This window comes from Diospyros lotus, chromosome 5, assembly GCF_014633365.1.
Source record: "Diospyros lotus cultivar Yz01 chromosome 5, ASM1463336v1, whole genome shotgun sequence".
Classification (NCBI taxonomy): domain Eukaryota; kingdom Viridiplantae; phylum Streptophyta; class Magnoliopsida; order Ericales; family Ebenaceae; genus Diospyros; species Diospyros lotus.
In genome coordinates this window covers 9,827,422-9,843,922 of record NC_068342.1, presented here as the reverse complement: position 1 = coordinate 9,843,922, position 16,501 = coordinate 9,827,422, and the positions used below count along the sequence as shown (strand labels likewise).

Sequence of the window (16,501 nt, the reverse complement as noted above, 5' to 3'; positions counted from 1 at the left end):
CTTGATGGCAACTATTCCACCCAAAACAACTATTTTGGTCAACAAACAAAGCCAAAACCCAAGTAAACTTGGATCAACATATATATTTCTGTCTACTTTTCCAAATTCCAATAAGAAACACTCAAATAGTTTTGAAATCACAGTGAAGCTTGGATAATCGCATTTGTATTATCATACACACATCCACCTCTATTCACCCATCAAATCAAAAGAAGTCAATAATAATTAAAAAAAAAAAAGTAAACAAATAGCATGTGGACATATATGATTAGTAATAAAAAATCCCGAGGCCCCTACATATATAATCAGTCACTATTCTCCATATTACCACTAATTAATAAAATTACAATTCAGTGAGCAAGAGCGACCGAGAGGCAGTTAGGTAGCGAGGGCGAGCATGATTGAGCTAGCAGCGAGGGCGAGAGCGACTAAGAGTGAGCAAGCGAGGGCGAGGAAGGCAATGACTCAATGGCAAGAGTGAGCGAGAGAGAGACACAGCGAGTAGCGAGCAAGAGAGGGTTAGGGTTTGCAGGGGGGATTTTGGAAGAGAAAGGGGTGAGGAGGGGGGGATTTTCGGGGTGTTATATAAATCATATCCCCGGCAATTTCAAAATTGCCGGGGATGGGTTAACATCACCGGCGGTTTCAAAATTGCCGGGGATGTATCAACATCACGGGCGGTTTATAAAAATCGCCAGAGATGTGTATGCCATAGCCGACGATTTTCAAAACCGCTTAGAATTGTGGTGTTTTCCCGACACTTATTCAAACCATCGGGAAAATTTCGCTAGCAATACCCCTTCTTCTTGTAGTGTCTCTTGGGGATTAGACATGACACAGTAGCTATCAAAGCACCCTGATCGCGTAGGCCGCTCTTCCCTTTCCCCCATGCAAGCTCGCTTGGAGACTTGATTGTTCGAGCGTTCTCCCCAAGTTTCTCTTTCATTATCTCTGTTATTTCTTTTCTTATTCTGGTTGGAGCCCCCAGCCTCTTTTTTCGGTCCGATGGGCTTCTTCGAGCCAAAGGCCTCTTCCCACCGGTTCTCTTTAGCAGCTCGTTTATAGAATTCCCCCAAGTCTCTAACTGGGGTCCTATAGATACTCTCATAGAGCTTTCCATCTTTGCAGAGGCCCGTAGAGATTGAGTCAGGACGATTTCATTGAAGGGATCTTCGATATTACTTACCTCGCGCCTGAACCTGGCGATATAGTCTTTCAAAGACTCATTTGCTCTCTGGAACACTATGGTGAGGTGACATGGAGGGGTGAGCGGCATTTTCAGCACCTTGTATTGATTGAGAAATCTCCGTTGGCACTCCTCACAACTACCGATGTTGCGAGGTGGAAGGCCCCTGAACTAAGCTCGGGGAATATTACCCGAGGTTGCTTGGAAGGTGCGACATTTGACCAGCGAGCTTGTTGTTTGCAAATCCATCTGAACATTGAATGCTTCCAGGTAATCATAGGGGTTGTTGTTCCCGTTGTACTGTAGCATACTCGAGACTTTGAATCTTTAGGGGAGAGGTTTGAGCTCAATTTCTCTTGTGAACGGTGTTCTGTCCCCACGGCCATTATTTTGGCCACGGACCCCTTGTTGTGCCTCTAACTGCCAGACTCTTTGATACAACTCCTACACGGTTGAGTCCGGGTCCGCAGATCGTTGGGCTTGTGATTGCTTACTTCTTTTCCATTCTGGAGAATGATGATTCGGAAGTGAATAATTATCTCCGATATCTTCCTCTCCTAGCGGAGGTCTCTCTTCTCGCGGTTGGGGAACCCTCCGAGGCGAAGCTGGTGGATCATGGATAGCCTGCGCTTGAGCTTGGGCCAGGACCCTAATTGCGTCAGCGAGCTACGTAATTATGGGGGCATGCCGACGGTTGGAATGGTTGGTTGGACAGGGACTCGTGGGGTTATGCCGGTGGTGTTTCCGATCGGCGGTGGCAAAAGGACACCTGCTGTAGAAACAACGGGCCCTCCATTTGGTGGAAAATCTTACAGTTGATCGCGGTGATTCTTTGGTACGTTAGCCATCGCATCGAGGCTTCGTGCATTCCTTCCTCTTGCCATGGTTATTGGTCAAAGCGAGCCCCTTCCTCTAGCGCCAAAATGTAGACGTTCAATATTAGTTGACCGTGATTCGTTAGGCCCGTAGTGAATAAGTAAGTCCAAGATGCAAGGAGGAAAAGCAAAATAGAAATAACATAAGGAATTTTTACGTGGTTCGGCTAAAATAATGCCTACTCCACGACTGTACTCTGAATATTCCGGCAGAGTGACAGTATGCGATTATTCTTGTTGTCCCCCCTTTAATGATATTTTTTTACACCTATTTATAATGAGGGGTGCTTACAATTGCATAAGATATATAAAAATATAAAGATGATATAATAGGGGACAAACATTCCTTATCATCTGCATAAAATCGGGAGTGGGATTCTCATTACAAGGGGTATGGTTCGCCTCAGATAAAGTGAGTGGGTCCTTGCCTCTGGCTGTTTAGCAGTTTTCTTGTCTATGCAAGTTGAAAGATTTTAGACTAGCGAGCTAAAAGTATCGTTAGGAGCTCGTTAGGTATACTGTTGAGAGCTTGCTGGGAGTTCGTTTGGTTCCGCGATTTGAGTTAGGATTTCAGCGGTGTACGAGCTCGTCCTGACGAGCTTGCTTGGCCTTTTGGGCCTTCTGGGTTTTAGGTGATTAGGCTGGCTTACCGAACTGGGTCTAGCCCATAAGAAGTGGTGTGGGAAATACGTATAACAGTTAGTGTTGTGTGCCCTAATGTATTTGGATGACATCTAACGAGCTCGTTTTAATGCATTAATTGTATTTTTGTATAAATTTATAAAAAAAATAATATTTTCTCCATTCATATTTTCTTTAATCAATTATATGAATGAATCTCTAGATCTTCTATGTGAGAATCTTATTCTCAAGGTGTTGAGATTGTGTGACAGGATTCTCTAGTAACAAAATATGTTAAACCATTCTTAGTCCTTAGATTCTTTGGATTGGGACTCCAACTAATCGAGTATGGACTAACACAGGGGTTACTACCTCGTTTGGTATGGGGATATCGATGGAAGGATTGTGTTTCATGCGCCATATGACATGAGATGTCACTATTAAACCCGTGGGTGGTTGTTCGAGAATAATTAGCCAAATGTGACGTCGATGAATGACCACATAGACTGGTGGATAATAGTTATGTCATCAGGTTACGATAGTGTGATGATCCTTAAACTTGAACCGACATGGTTATTTTATATATTAATGTGCAAGATTTGCTAATGAATCGAACCATCCAATTGTGAGATGGGAACGTTCATTTATGTGATTCCGTATTGTTGGTATATGGAGACAAGTGTTGGGAATAAGATCTGTCGCCCTTGTCAATATTTGATGGGGTAAACGTTCTATGTGATCTACTATAGATGTGATAGGATAGTCCCTGACCAAAGCAGATTGAAAGTCAGGGAAAGTGTTTCCTGAGGTGTCATCTAGTCACATTAATAAGGTCTGGCACATAATTCTTGAGTTTGTGAGTCTGTCACTTTATGGCTCTCGCTCAGTTGAGACATTAGGTGATGGAAGGATTATAGTACACAATAATCGTCAGCTGTAATAGGTTTACTTGAAGTGAGACTTCACAACCACTTATACTCTCTTGAACCGCTGTTAGGAGCTATTTAGGAACTCTCAGAACGTCGTCGGTATTTGGAAAAGTTTTGGTGATGGGTCAAAGGGTTTACCAATACCAAAAAGGGTTTCAGTGTTATCTAATTACTAGTGTATAATGAACCTAAAAAGTCACACACCATATAGTGTTGCGTTTAGTATCGAGATCATGTGCCTGAAATGTCTCTAGAATTGATTGGTCAAAAGTTAACCATTAGCCCCATTTGCCAATAGTGCATAGTTAAAATGTATAGTGCATAGTGTAAAATCAATTATTGATTATACAATAACAGGCGATGGATGGCCGAACGTGCACAATGCAGCATAGTGTATAGTTCATAGTGCATAGTGAAAATGCATGAAATTGTATAGTGAAATTGAATTATTGGGATGGTGGAGCAATATGAGAAGTGATTCAACTATACACTATGCATATAATGCATAGTGTGAAATCAATTATTGATTGTACATTAAAAGGCGATGGATGGCTGAACGTGCACAGTGCAAGCATAATGCATAGTGTATAGTGAAAAGGCATGAAATTATATAGTGAAATTAAATTATTGGGATGGTGGGGCAGCATGAGAAGTGAATTCAACTATGCACTATGCCAATAATGCATAATGCAAAGTTAAAATGCATAGTGTAAAATCAATTATTGATTGCACAGTAAAAAGCGACGGATGGCCGAACGTGCACAATGCAGCATAGTACATAATTCATAGTGCATAGTGAAAGTGCATGAAATTGTATAGTGAAATTGAATTATTGGGATGGTAGAGCGGCGGACATGAGAAGTGAATTCAACTATGCACTATGCCAATAATGCATAATGTATAGTGTAAAATCAATTATTAATTGTACAGTAAGAAACGCTGAATGATTGAACTTGCACAATGCATAGTAAAAGTGCATGAAATTTTATAGTGAAATTGAATTATTGGGATGGCAGGGGCAGTGTGAGAAGTGAATTCAACTATGCACTATGCTAATAATGCATAATGCATAGTGTAAAACCAATTATTGATTGTACAGTAAAAAGCGGCAGATAGCTGAACGTGCACAATGCAACATAGTACATAATTCATAGTGCATAAAATTGTATAGTGAAATTGAATTATTGGGATGATAAAACGACGGACGTGAGAAGTGAATTCAACTATGCACTATGTCAATAGTGCATAGTGAATAGTGCATAATACATAATGCAAAATCAATTATTGATTGCACTGTTGGATGACCGAACGTGCATAGTGTGTAGTGAAAGTTCTTGAAATTGTATAGTGAAATTGAATTATTAGGATGGTGGGGCAATGGACGTGAGAAATGAATTCAATTATGTATGAAATTGTTTAGTGAAATTAAATAGTGAAATTGAATTATTGGGATGGTGGGGCAATGGATGTGAGAAATGAATTCATTTGAGAAAGGAGAAGGAAGATTAGGGGAAGGGGGCTTATTTAATGAGTCTCTTCCTTCTCTCCCTCTATCTTCTTTCTTACAAGGTAGCTTCTTTTACTTTCTCTTCTTCTTTTTTCTTTCACTGAAAAATCATAAAAATTATTCTTGTAATTGTTACGTGTATAATTTTGAAATATGGGTACAGGTGATACGCAGATCCTCTGTGTCTAGCATAAGAAGAGGCTACTAGAACAATACTCTACTATATATTATGTGTGAACTGACTAGAACCACCACATCTTGAGGTGGACTCTGTCTCAATACAGAAACTGATTTTGTATTTCATCCATACATCGGGTAGCAGGTATGCGTTTATTTATGTATTCAATTATTGAATATGAGTGTTGTTTAAATACTCAAACTATGTATGGTATGTATATTATATTTCACTACGTGTATCTGATACAAAGTAATTTTTTTTTTTTTTTTTTTTGTCTATAACACCGTACTAGTGATTCCCTTCAATAAATGGGTAATATCAGATTTAACCTTTGAACAATAAGATTAAGTTGTAATATAATGGTATTTTTCATTTTATTTATTAATGTTTTGATTATATTTTAAAAATTAAAATAATGAATTAAAAATTACTCTTGGTACTTCCCTATATAAAAATAAAAATAAAAAAATTAGGCCAACTCAAGAAATTGGGTTAGCCCAAAAGGCCATAGCGAGAGGTCGTACTCGATCTAAATAATTTTCTCCATATGTGTGGGGTCCCATACAATACACAAATCAAATAACTGTAATATTTATAAATTCCTTCAAGAATTTCACAAAAAGAGTAGACGTTATCTTTTAAAAATTCTCATAAATTATTGGTTTAAAAGGATAAATGTTATTTATTAAAAATCTTAATTCTAATAAATTATTAAAATATTAAGATAAACATTATTTATAAAAATTTCAAACCAAGGAGGTTTAGGATGACATCATTCTCCTCTATAAATTAGCAGCCCCTCATTTAAAAAAAGATACATCTTTGATACTTATGTGAATACTATTTTCGAGTTTTTTGTATTTTCGATATCTGACTTAAATATCAGAGTATTTGTGCTAGAACTTCTCCGTACCCTCTGATTTTTTTTTTCTTGCAATTTCAGACAACTACAATCTTAGGTGGCTTCGTGATGACATTTTTTATCTTATAAATTTATTATTGTGTTCAAGTGATAACAATTCTTTTTAAGTATTGCAGTTGTACAATTTTTAAAAAGATAAATATATGAAGGTTCATATAATCATTGAATCTATCATTTGAAATTCAAAATCAATTTATTATTTAGGTACATTTATAATGTAAAATTATAAAATTTAAAATAACATTATTTAAAATACTTTCCTCAAAATGCATTTTTACACAATTTTTATTATTTTATTTGAATTAATAAATATGAGAGGTGATCCACCGATAGTGAAACTGAAAGGACACTAGTTATAGCAACTTTACCTTTTTTCGTTGTTTGGTCAAAGAAGAGAGGAAAACTTAGTGGAAATTACAAAAATTAATTCACCCCCAAATACAAAATTTATTTTTAACTCCTTTGTTGAAAAAAAAAAACTTTTTTAATCTCTCCAAATAAATTAATTACATTCTATATCCATTATATCAAATTTGACCATCCTTACTTTAGTGTGTGCATTTGCTTTTTTATTTCTTGCTTAATTTCTTTGTAATAAATTAATTTGAGTGCTGACAGGGCAGGGCAGGGCAGGGGCCCCCAAACCAAACCATAATTGATTGATGAGAATTCTAGCTAAGACAAAAGCGCTTCATCCCTGCCCCTGTCTGTTTAATTGAGGTTTGTCTTTGTTTCGTCTTTAAAATGATCAAACAAATTGAAGACACACTAAAACTTAAAATAAATGATCCTATCTATCCAAACTGCAAACTGCTCTTTCGCTCCGCCACCACTGTGTGTGTGTCTCTCTCTCCACCTCGCCCCATCCAAAATTTGGATTTGGCCAAAAATTTGAATTTAGATATATAGAGATTCGGCCAAAAATTTGAATTTAGATATGTAGAGATTCGTTCCATAGATCTTACTAATTTTTAAGTATGTTGGTCAATATTGATGAGGATGTCAAGTGATTGTCTCTGATTGTCGAAAACCACAACCCACGATGGCCGATGGCAATTAACAATGTGTTTTTTTAATTTTAGTTAAAAATTAAAAATTAGATTTATGAAAATTTATCTATTAAATTTGACTAATTTTTATGTATATTAACCCCATGACTTGACGTTTTTAATGATAGGCTCTGATCGTGAAAATTCCCGACCAGCGATCGCTGGTGACGGTAATTGTGGCTGATTTAGGAATAAAATATTATAAAATATTTTTTTTTAAATTTTGAAGTAAATGTATTTTTTAATTTTTTGTTTTGATAAATAGTTTTAAAATATCAAAAAGAATGCAATTTCAAAAATTTTAAAACAAACACTCAAAACAAAAATTAAAAATGAATTCAAAACTCAAAATTAAAAACTAAAATACAAAAATAACACTTTAATGTTTCATGATTTCAAAAAATTCTAATGCAATACCTTCTTTTTTTTAGTTATGACTTTACCTTATTAGTGAATATTATTTACAACAATTATGGATCATGTTCATATGTGAGATATTCAAACTAAAATTCTGTTATTCAATATAGTTTGGTTCTGTACATGTCGCTATTTTTTTCCTGTTTTCGTCCATCCTTGCAGCAGATATAGAAGAGAGAGATCATGTGCAGCACAGCCCCAAGGTATCCCATATGTGCCAAGTATCCCACCCTGTATCCTCCCGAGTGTCCCAAGTGCTCAGCATTGTCTTCTTCTTCTGGATGTCAAGAATATTATTACAATCTTGTCGAGGCTGTAAACAACTATACGGGGTCTCCGGTTGATGAGTACAGCTTCGGTGCTGGACTACGGAAATTCTGGGAAGAATGGGACCTCAGGATTCTAATTCTATACATCCTCTATACTCAGTTGTACCTCCTCATTTTTGGACGCTTTAGGAGGAGATCGAAAAGGAAGTTCTTGATCAATCTGAATGTGTCGTTGCTGTATATTTTTGCTGACTTGTTGGCAGCTATTGCTCTCGGGAAGCTCTCCAAAGTCAAAGACGAAGGCACTCTTAATAAAGAAGCGGTTTTTCCAAAATTCAAGCCAGATGAAATGTGCAACCCTGATAAACCAGAAAGTTTGTTAAGGGGTTTATGGGCACCGGTTATCCTGTTCTATCTTGGAGGTCCAGACACAATAACTCTCTTATACATCGAAGAAACTCAGCTGTGGCTGAAACACCTAATATCGCTGTTAACACAAGGCGGAAGAGCATGTTTCGTTTTGATTGAGACCTGGACTCCTTCTGGACTCTCTGTTCTGAGTCTGTTCATGTGGATTTCTGGAATGATCAAGTATGCAGAGCGAACATGGGTTATCAAGTCAAGAGCCCGGGCAATCTCTGAAGGTTGTCTTCAACCAGATGATTGCACCGTTATGGATTTTGTTGGCATTAGTCCTTCTTCACCGAACAGGAAGCTTGAGCTCGAAAAAAAAACACAGCTCGTGGTTGAAGGTTATATCTGTTTCCGGACCTTGAAGCCTCATATTCCTGGCTATCATGGGCTCAAGAGGCCGCTAGCCAAATTCATCAAAGAGGATACAGATCCTAAGGACATTTTCAAACAGATTGAGATTGAGTTGGGGTTCATGTATGATGTGCTCTTCAGCAAGGTAGGCACAATTTTTACAGCATGGGGTTTCATTCTCCGGTTTATTACCTTATCTTGTGTAGTTTGTGTGTTGGTGGGATTCTTCATGGTTGACAAGTCTAGTACTAAAGATTTGAAAGATGATGTCCAAACTACCATCATTCTGCTACTTGGAGCCATTTTCTTGGAGATAGTTGGACTTCTTCTTCAACTTGTTTCAGACTGGGCAGTGGTTTGGGCATGGAAGCACCAGAGCAAGTTGTCAAGTCCAATACTTTTTCTTCACGAACATCTAATCTCTCACAGCAGATGGTCTAAGGAAGTGGGACAATTTAGTTTACTGAACTTTTGCATCAAATATGAGGCGAAGGTGTTCGATGGAATGGTTCGGGCTGTGTGTGGCTGGAGGAAACTTCTAAGCATCAATTTCAGCTTGCCTTCGAGGAAAGCAAATAAGGCTATAAAAGTATTAATCATCAATCAGCTTAGAGAGAGATCACAGAACAATTCAGGACAACCTTCCCAGATATCATCCATGAAAACAGGTGAGTGGACGCTTACTAAATATCGATTGAAGGAAGCGCCCAACTGGCCCAAGTGGACCATGAACATAGAATTTGGCGAAGCTATTGTTCTGTGGCACCTTGCCACAGACATCTGCTATCATGATGAAGAACCAACGAATGATTCAGAAGCAGCCAAAAGATTGTCAAATTACATGATGCATCTTCTTCTCATATGTCCTAATTCATTACCCTTCTGCAACACGGATGGCGACTTCTTGACGGCTTGTGCAGATATAATGGAAATTTTGAAGAACAAAAAACTTGCACTCGCTGATGTATGGGAGCAATGCAAAAGTCCCACAGTGAAACGTGCGAAAGATCTTGCCAGTGCGTTGATGCAGAAACCGAACGAGGAAAGATGGGAGATCATGAGCAGTATGTGGGTGGAGATGCTGTGCCATGCCGCGAAGGAGTGTAAACTGAAAAACCACGCCCAAGAGCTCAGACATGGCGGAGAATTTCTGACTCATGTGTGGCTGCTACTCATGCACTTCGGCATATATGGAGACCAAGAGAGAATTGTACCTCCAGATTTAAGGCCCAATGCGCAGGAAGGAATCAAAGGTTTCAACGATTTCACTCAATCAACGTTCTTTGAGGGCTGTGAACTCAGTAGCTTTTAAGGTGGTTCTACATGATAATCCCACGTAATACCGTCCTTCCAAATTATCCAGCTGCAGTATGGGAAAGTAACTTACTAGTCTTTTTTCCATTTTGCTGTTAACGAAATGATTGTGTGAAGCCTGCTGAAGTCTTTTCTTTTTCCTTTCTTGTTATCCTTAATTTCGGAATATAACTCATAATCAAACCTTGTTTCCAAGCACCCCCGCGCATTATCCTCGCGCCCCCCCCCCCCCCCCCCCCCCCCCCCTTTTGATATTCATCAAATTAATTAATTGCTGCTTAATACACAATGATCAAACATCAAGGAATGTTGAAGATGCGCGAACGGTGGCAGAGGTAGCGTGGTCAACGACGGCGGTGGCTGAACGACGGTGATGGCCGATGGTGACATCAGTTGGGTAACTTGTATTCTGGCTGAAAGATAATGCATATCCAAGATCTACTCATGGTTTGATTCAACGGCTCTGATACCATTTTATTACGAATTCAAATTGAATACAAATCATAATCAAACTAATCAATCACACACGAACACAGAATTTAACGTAAAAAATTCAAATCAAAAAAATCAAAGGCAGAAAGAATAAAATACTACTAATCAAATATTAATAATACAAAAGTTATATAGTTACAATTAATTTCATAACATTAAACACCTGCAGATATACACAAGAAATTATATCTTGATCAGAACATGATACATGAGAATATTCCTCTAGATGAGATAAATCTCACATAAAATCAAATTTGATATCATAATCACAGTCAAAGTCAAAGTTATAATCACAATCAAATTAGGAGTCACAATCTCAATTAAATTTGAATTTCGAATCATAATTGTAATATATTTTTAATTAAATAATTTTTATTAAAAATAATCTCATATCATATTAATGAGTTAAGGATAAGTCATAATTTATAAGTAAAGAATTACTCTATTTATTGATGAGAAATAGAACGTGGATTCTCCATTATCATCATTGGAAAAGAAAAAACACATAAAACGTGTATTCTCATTTTTTAAATAATTATGCTAATATATCAAGTATTGTAAATGTATATTCTCTGATTTAATCTTTGAACAATAAGGCATTGTTTGATTGCCCACAATTTACCTGAAAAATGACTATTTTTCACTCAAATTCCAAATTTAGATGTGTTTAATTATCTAAATTTTTTATGAAAAATGATTTCCATCTTTTGGTCATGTGATGGCCAATTCCTACTTTTGCTAGAAAAGTAATTTTTAGAGGGGAAGGAGATGGAATTTTTCACACAATTGAAAGTGAAAGAGCGAGAGAAAGAGAGAGAGAGACTTACTGAGCATACGACTGTATGAGTGACCGACAGTGATAGGATGGACGGCAGAGGAAGGAAGGGAGGGAGGTTGGGAGCGGTGGCATTGGAAGGGAGGGAGGGTGTAACCACCCACTCCCACCCATGAGCACTACCGGTGAATAATCGATCGGATTACTCACACACAATACCAAACTAATGAGGAGATGGACTATATTTCATCGGGAAACGTCCTAGGTGAGGACTAGGCTTCGTCCTTCCCTTTGCTCCTCTCGAGGAGTCGGTCCCAAAACATAAAAAGAAGCATAGCAGATGGGACTCGAAACTCGAGTGAGCTTCACTTTTCTTTAGCTCGTCTCACCACAAGCCAAAGGTGAATCAGGCACAAAACTAGTATATCAAATATCTACTGAGTATTGGGAATTTATGGGAAGTACTTCTTTGATCCTTTACCTGATCTTAAAATTTGGCTCCACCAACAAGCCACTAACAACCAGAAGTCTACACAATCATATACCAATTACAACAAACTAGCCATACCATTCAACGCCCAACAACATACACATTCACACACAAGAATATATATACATACCACCACATGAATACATACAAGAGATAATACAATTCACAACATGGCAACAATGCTAGTTGCCACATCAACCTCCCGACATCATCTCTGCTTGCATCTAGACTCGCAACATCTACAACACGAGGTAAAATCTCATGAGTCGTAAAGACTCAGTAAGGGTGCAAATGAATGTAAACAAGATAATATATGCAGTGCAATGACAAGTAAATATGTATGAATGACGAGGCATCACCGCCATCCGAACCTTCTTGTTTGAGGCACTTACTTCCCATATTACCTCTAGTATGCATCTAGTCTCTCCCATGGCCATAGGACTCCACTAGACTACCTATAGAACATGCACAACACACAACTGCACACAACATATATTTAACCATATTACCAAATATTTGCACGACCACCACTTTGGGGCCATCCCTTACCTGGCTCGAAGCCTTATCTCTGCCACAAGCGAGAACGCTAGCTCAAACTTCGAACTCTTCTAGGATCACCACGTACTCGGTTGACCCTAAAGGCAATCACAAAACCCAACAACATAAATTAAACCAGGGTTTATGTTTTTACTATTCATTGCAAAGAACCACTCATCAACCACTTCCAAATAACCCCAACCACGGGTATAATCCAACCAATAATTATTCTACATTATCTCACTTAATACAAATAAGTCAAAAAGAATTAATTATATTACCTTATCAAATATGGAGGAGAAAATCGGTCAAACGCCCACACCGGTGTCGCCTTATAGGACGTTGCGTTGCGCTCAAAACCCCATTTTTGAGCTTCTGACACATTTCTTGAGCCCCAAATTAATTTTCAATATCTTCTCCCATTTTTTTAGCATTTTCTCTATTTTTCTTCATTTTTCTATTTTCTTCACTTTTATTTTCTTTTTCTTTTTCTATTTTTTTTTCTTTCTTTCTGCTCATCATCTCCTCACCGTGTCGTCACAACGCTGCCCCATCGTGCAGCCACTGCCACTTGGGTTCGCCGGCCGCTGCTACTGCTAGCTCCGTCGTCGCTAGCCATCCTCAACTGTTGCCCGACCACCGCCGATGGCCGCTGCCACCACGATCGCCTCAGCCAGGCCTCCCTGCGTCCGAACCCGCCGCCGCTCGCGCCTCTTTTTCAGCCGCTGCAACCAGCCGATCGGCCATCGGCCGGCCATTACCGGCTTCCCATTGGCTACCCTCGATCGCTCCAGTCTCCATCGTGAGACCCCTAGCCTACACGCTGAGCCACTGCGGCCAGCTTCGCCAGCCATCGCAATCGGCCTCCATGGTCGCCTCGCTTCAGCACCGTCGCTGGTTCCTCTAGCCACCCAGCCGCTGCCAATCTCTGCCTCTGACCACCGCTTCTCTTCCTCAATCTCTCTTCTCTCTCACGATCTCTCTCTCGGTCTCTCATCTCTCTCGGCAAAGCTCCCAGCCCAAGCGCTCTCTCTCTCTTTTCCTCAGCTTCACTTAGCCAAATATTGGTCCTGAAATCGCTCACCCCGGGCGCCCCACATCAAGTCCGATAGGACGTGGGAGAGGTTAATCATGGTAACTCATCCAGACGCAGTGGCTAGACCCGGGCTCACCGCCTACAAGGAGCCCCTCTCACTTTGAAGAGAGGTACCCCCACACTGCCGCTTGTGATACTCGATCCTCAGTCTTGGTCCAAGATTCACCAGGGAAGGCACTTTGTACCCATTTTCTTGACCAACTGAGCTGCCCATGCGGGCCACTTAGCCAAATATTCAACAGACCAAATGTTGATCCAATGTTAAAACTTGGCCCAGGCCATGATTATATATATATAATTATTACACATTAAATCCTCAAATCTCATTAACTTCACTTAAAAAAAATTATAATTGCACTTGGACGCTCTAAGGTTTTAATTTAAATACCATCAAACCATATAAATTCTTAATTTATTAAAAATTAATTATCGACGCATACTCAATAAGGTCGATTTCATCCCTACGCCTGCACGGGACCTTCATTCCACCCGAAAATGCTTCAAGGTTGCTTTATTCACAAAATCGGACCACCTTTAAGGTACCATCAGCTTCTCGGAGGTCTCTTACGACCATTCAGTACCGATACCCATTCAGGTTTATACAGAAATTATTCCACAAACTATTCTCAGTCTGACTACTTCCAATGTTATTAGTTTTACCTTGAGACGCTTACTAATCTCATGTCTTATTCCTTGGACATCCAAGTCACGGGGCTTTCCCTATCGTCGATTCTGTGAATTTTATTAATTAAATCCTCGAAACTAACTTCCGGATTTCCCGGACCACCCGAGGTCCTTTTAAAAATAAGTAAAAATTATATCTTTTCTATCACCATGTAATATCAAGTATTACAGAGGACTGGAGCGGCAGTGTTGGGGGGCGACGACGGTGGGGGTTGACAGTTGTGTGAAGGCGGGGGTCGACGGCAGTGTTGAGGGGCGACAGCAGTGCAACGGCTATCTCCTATGGGGGTCGACGATGATGGCGGGAATGAGAGAGAGATGATGAGAGAAGAACAGGTTTGAGGTGAGAGATTGAGTATTTATATAGAATAATTGCTATTAAACATAAAAAAATGAAAATAATTTTCTTGTATCTAAATTTTGTGATGGGGAATAATTAATAAATACAAATGTATAGAAATAAAAAATAAAAAATTATGTATAAATTAATAAGTTTGAAAAATAATATATTTTTACCGTTGAATTTCATGGAAAATAATACATTCTTTATGAAAAATAATGCCTATCAAACATGAAATGTCAAGAAAATGATCAAATTCTGTAGAAAATATTACCAATCAAATATCAAAAGATGAAAAATAACATCATTTTCTAGGTAGGAAATTATATCAGCTTAACTTTTTAATTTTTAAGAATTCATTTTCCCTACAATTCAATTTCCTGGAATTTATTTTCTTTTCACCCAAATTCCACCATTGCAATCAAATGCATCATAAGATTAAACTATAATATAATGATATTTTTCATCTTATTTATTAATGTTTGGATTATATTTTAAGAAATTAAAATAAAAAGTTGAAAATTACTCTTGGTACTTCCCTACATAAAAATAAAATTAATCAATAAAAATAAAAAAGTTACACCAACCTGAGAAATTGGGTTAGCCCAAAGCCCAGAGTTCGTACTCGGCCCAGATACTTTTATCTATATGTGTGGGGTTCTATGTAATGTAAAATAATTTTGACATTTACAATTTTTTTTAAAGATCTTATAAAAATGGTAGATATTATCTTTTAATTTTTTTTTATAAATTCTTAATTTAAAAGGGATAAATATTATTTATTAAAAAAATTAATTCTGATAAGATATCAAAATATTGAAATAAACATTATTTATAAAAATTTTAAATCAAGGAGATTTAAAATTATCTCATTCTCTTCTATCTCTTATTTCAAAAAAGATACATCTCTGATACTCATGTGTAGGGATGTGCAATCGATTATAACCGAATCGAACCGCCAAAAAATTCCTAACCGAACCGAATCAAATTGTCCCTAATAATCGAACTGAACCGACCGATAATCCTAGAATAATCAAACTAACCAAAACTGAAATAACCGAAGAATAAAATGCAATAACCGAACCGAACCGACAATAGTCGAACATGAAACCAAAACCAAAATGATTTTTCAAGTTCCCAATCAGAATTTCCAAAACAAATGAACAAGAATCAGAAATAATCAGAGAGTTTTCCAATCGGAATTTCCAGAACAAGTGAACAAGAATCACTGAATCAGAAGAAATACGCGTACCTTTGAGTCTTTGACGCAAGAGTTGACGAGCTTTGAAGCACTTGGGAAGAAAAAGAGTCTGGTCGACAAGCTTCAAAGCGCACGTCGCTGTCGCCGATTGCCCCTTCGCCACTTCGACAGTCGCCACTGCTAGCGTCGCCGCCATGGCCCAGATCTTGGAATAACCCTCGTCAATCGTCCAAGCACAAGGAAAAGAAGAAATGAATGCGAGGGATGGTGGGGTGAGGGTTAGGGTTCGATTCGGTCGGGTGTGGGTTTAGTGTTTTGGAGCCGCCGGAATCGATCTCGTAGTCTCACCTGCAAGTGGGAGGGTGGAGGGAGATAAAGAGAGAGAGAGAGAGAGAGAGAGAGAGAGAGAGAGAGAGAGAGAGAGAGAGAGAAGGGGGTTGCGATTATGCCTTCAGCAGCACACGAACTCGTTGCTCGCAGGCGAGGGTGGGGGGAGATAGATAGAGAGAAAAGAAAGAAAGAGAAAGAGAGAGAATGGGGGAGAGTATGAGTGTCGGTCGGGTTGGGTGTGGCCCGAACTGGCTACTCGCAGGCGAGGGTGGGGGGAGATAGATAGAAAGAAGAGAGAGATAGAGAGAATGGGGGAGAGTATAAGTGTCGGTCGGGCTGGGTGGGTTCCATGTTTGGGGGGGGCAACTCACAGTTAGTTCGGTTAATCGAACTGACCGAAAATTTAGAATATTGTAAACCGAACCGAACTGTTTTATAAAAAAAATTGAACCAAAGTAACCGAACTAAATAATTTCTTCAAAAAAATCGAACCGAACTGACTAATTTGGTCGGTTCAATTCGGT

General features: G+C 38.6%; 1 protein-coding gene across 6 annotated transcripts; it reads left to right on the top strand.

Annotated features, from left to right (window-relative positions):
* The first annotated feature begins 5,075 nt into the window (after positions 1-5,075).
* Positions 5,076-10,239, top strand: LOC127802032 (uncharacterized). 6 transcript variants are annotated; one of them, XM_052337666.1, is made up of 3 exons: positions 5,076-5,180; positions 5,282-5,440; positions 7,847-10,239. In XM_052337666.1, the coding sequence occupies exon 3, from the start codon at positions 7,868-7,870 to the stop codon at positions 10,028-10,030; it is 2,163 nt and encodes a 720-aa protein (XP_052193626.1). In that variant the 5' UTR covers positions 5,076-5,180; positions 5,282-5,440; positions 7,847-7,867; the 3' UTR covers positions 10,031-10,239. The 6 variants fall into 6 exon arrangements, with proteins under 6 accessions (XP_052193626.1, XP_052193629.1, XP_052193628.1 ...); XM_052337669.1 differs by lacking the exon at positions 5,076-5,180 and adding an exon at positions 6,842-6,938 and having other exon boundaries at positions 5,190-5,440; positions 7,850-10,239; XM_052337668.1 differs by lacking the exon at positions 5,076-5,180 and adding an exon at positions 6,837-6,938 and having other exon boundaries at positions 5,190-5,440; positions 7,850-10,239.
* Positions 10,240-16,501: the final 6,262 nt, after the last annotated feature.

Coding starts and splice junctions, on each gene's coding strand:
- LOC127802032 (XM_052337666.1), top strand. CDS start 7,868: ATGTGCAGCACAGCCCCAAGGTATCCCATATGTGCCAAGTATCCCACC.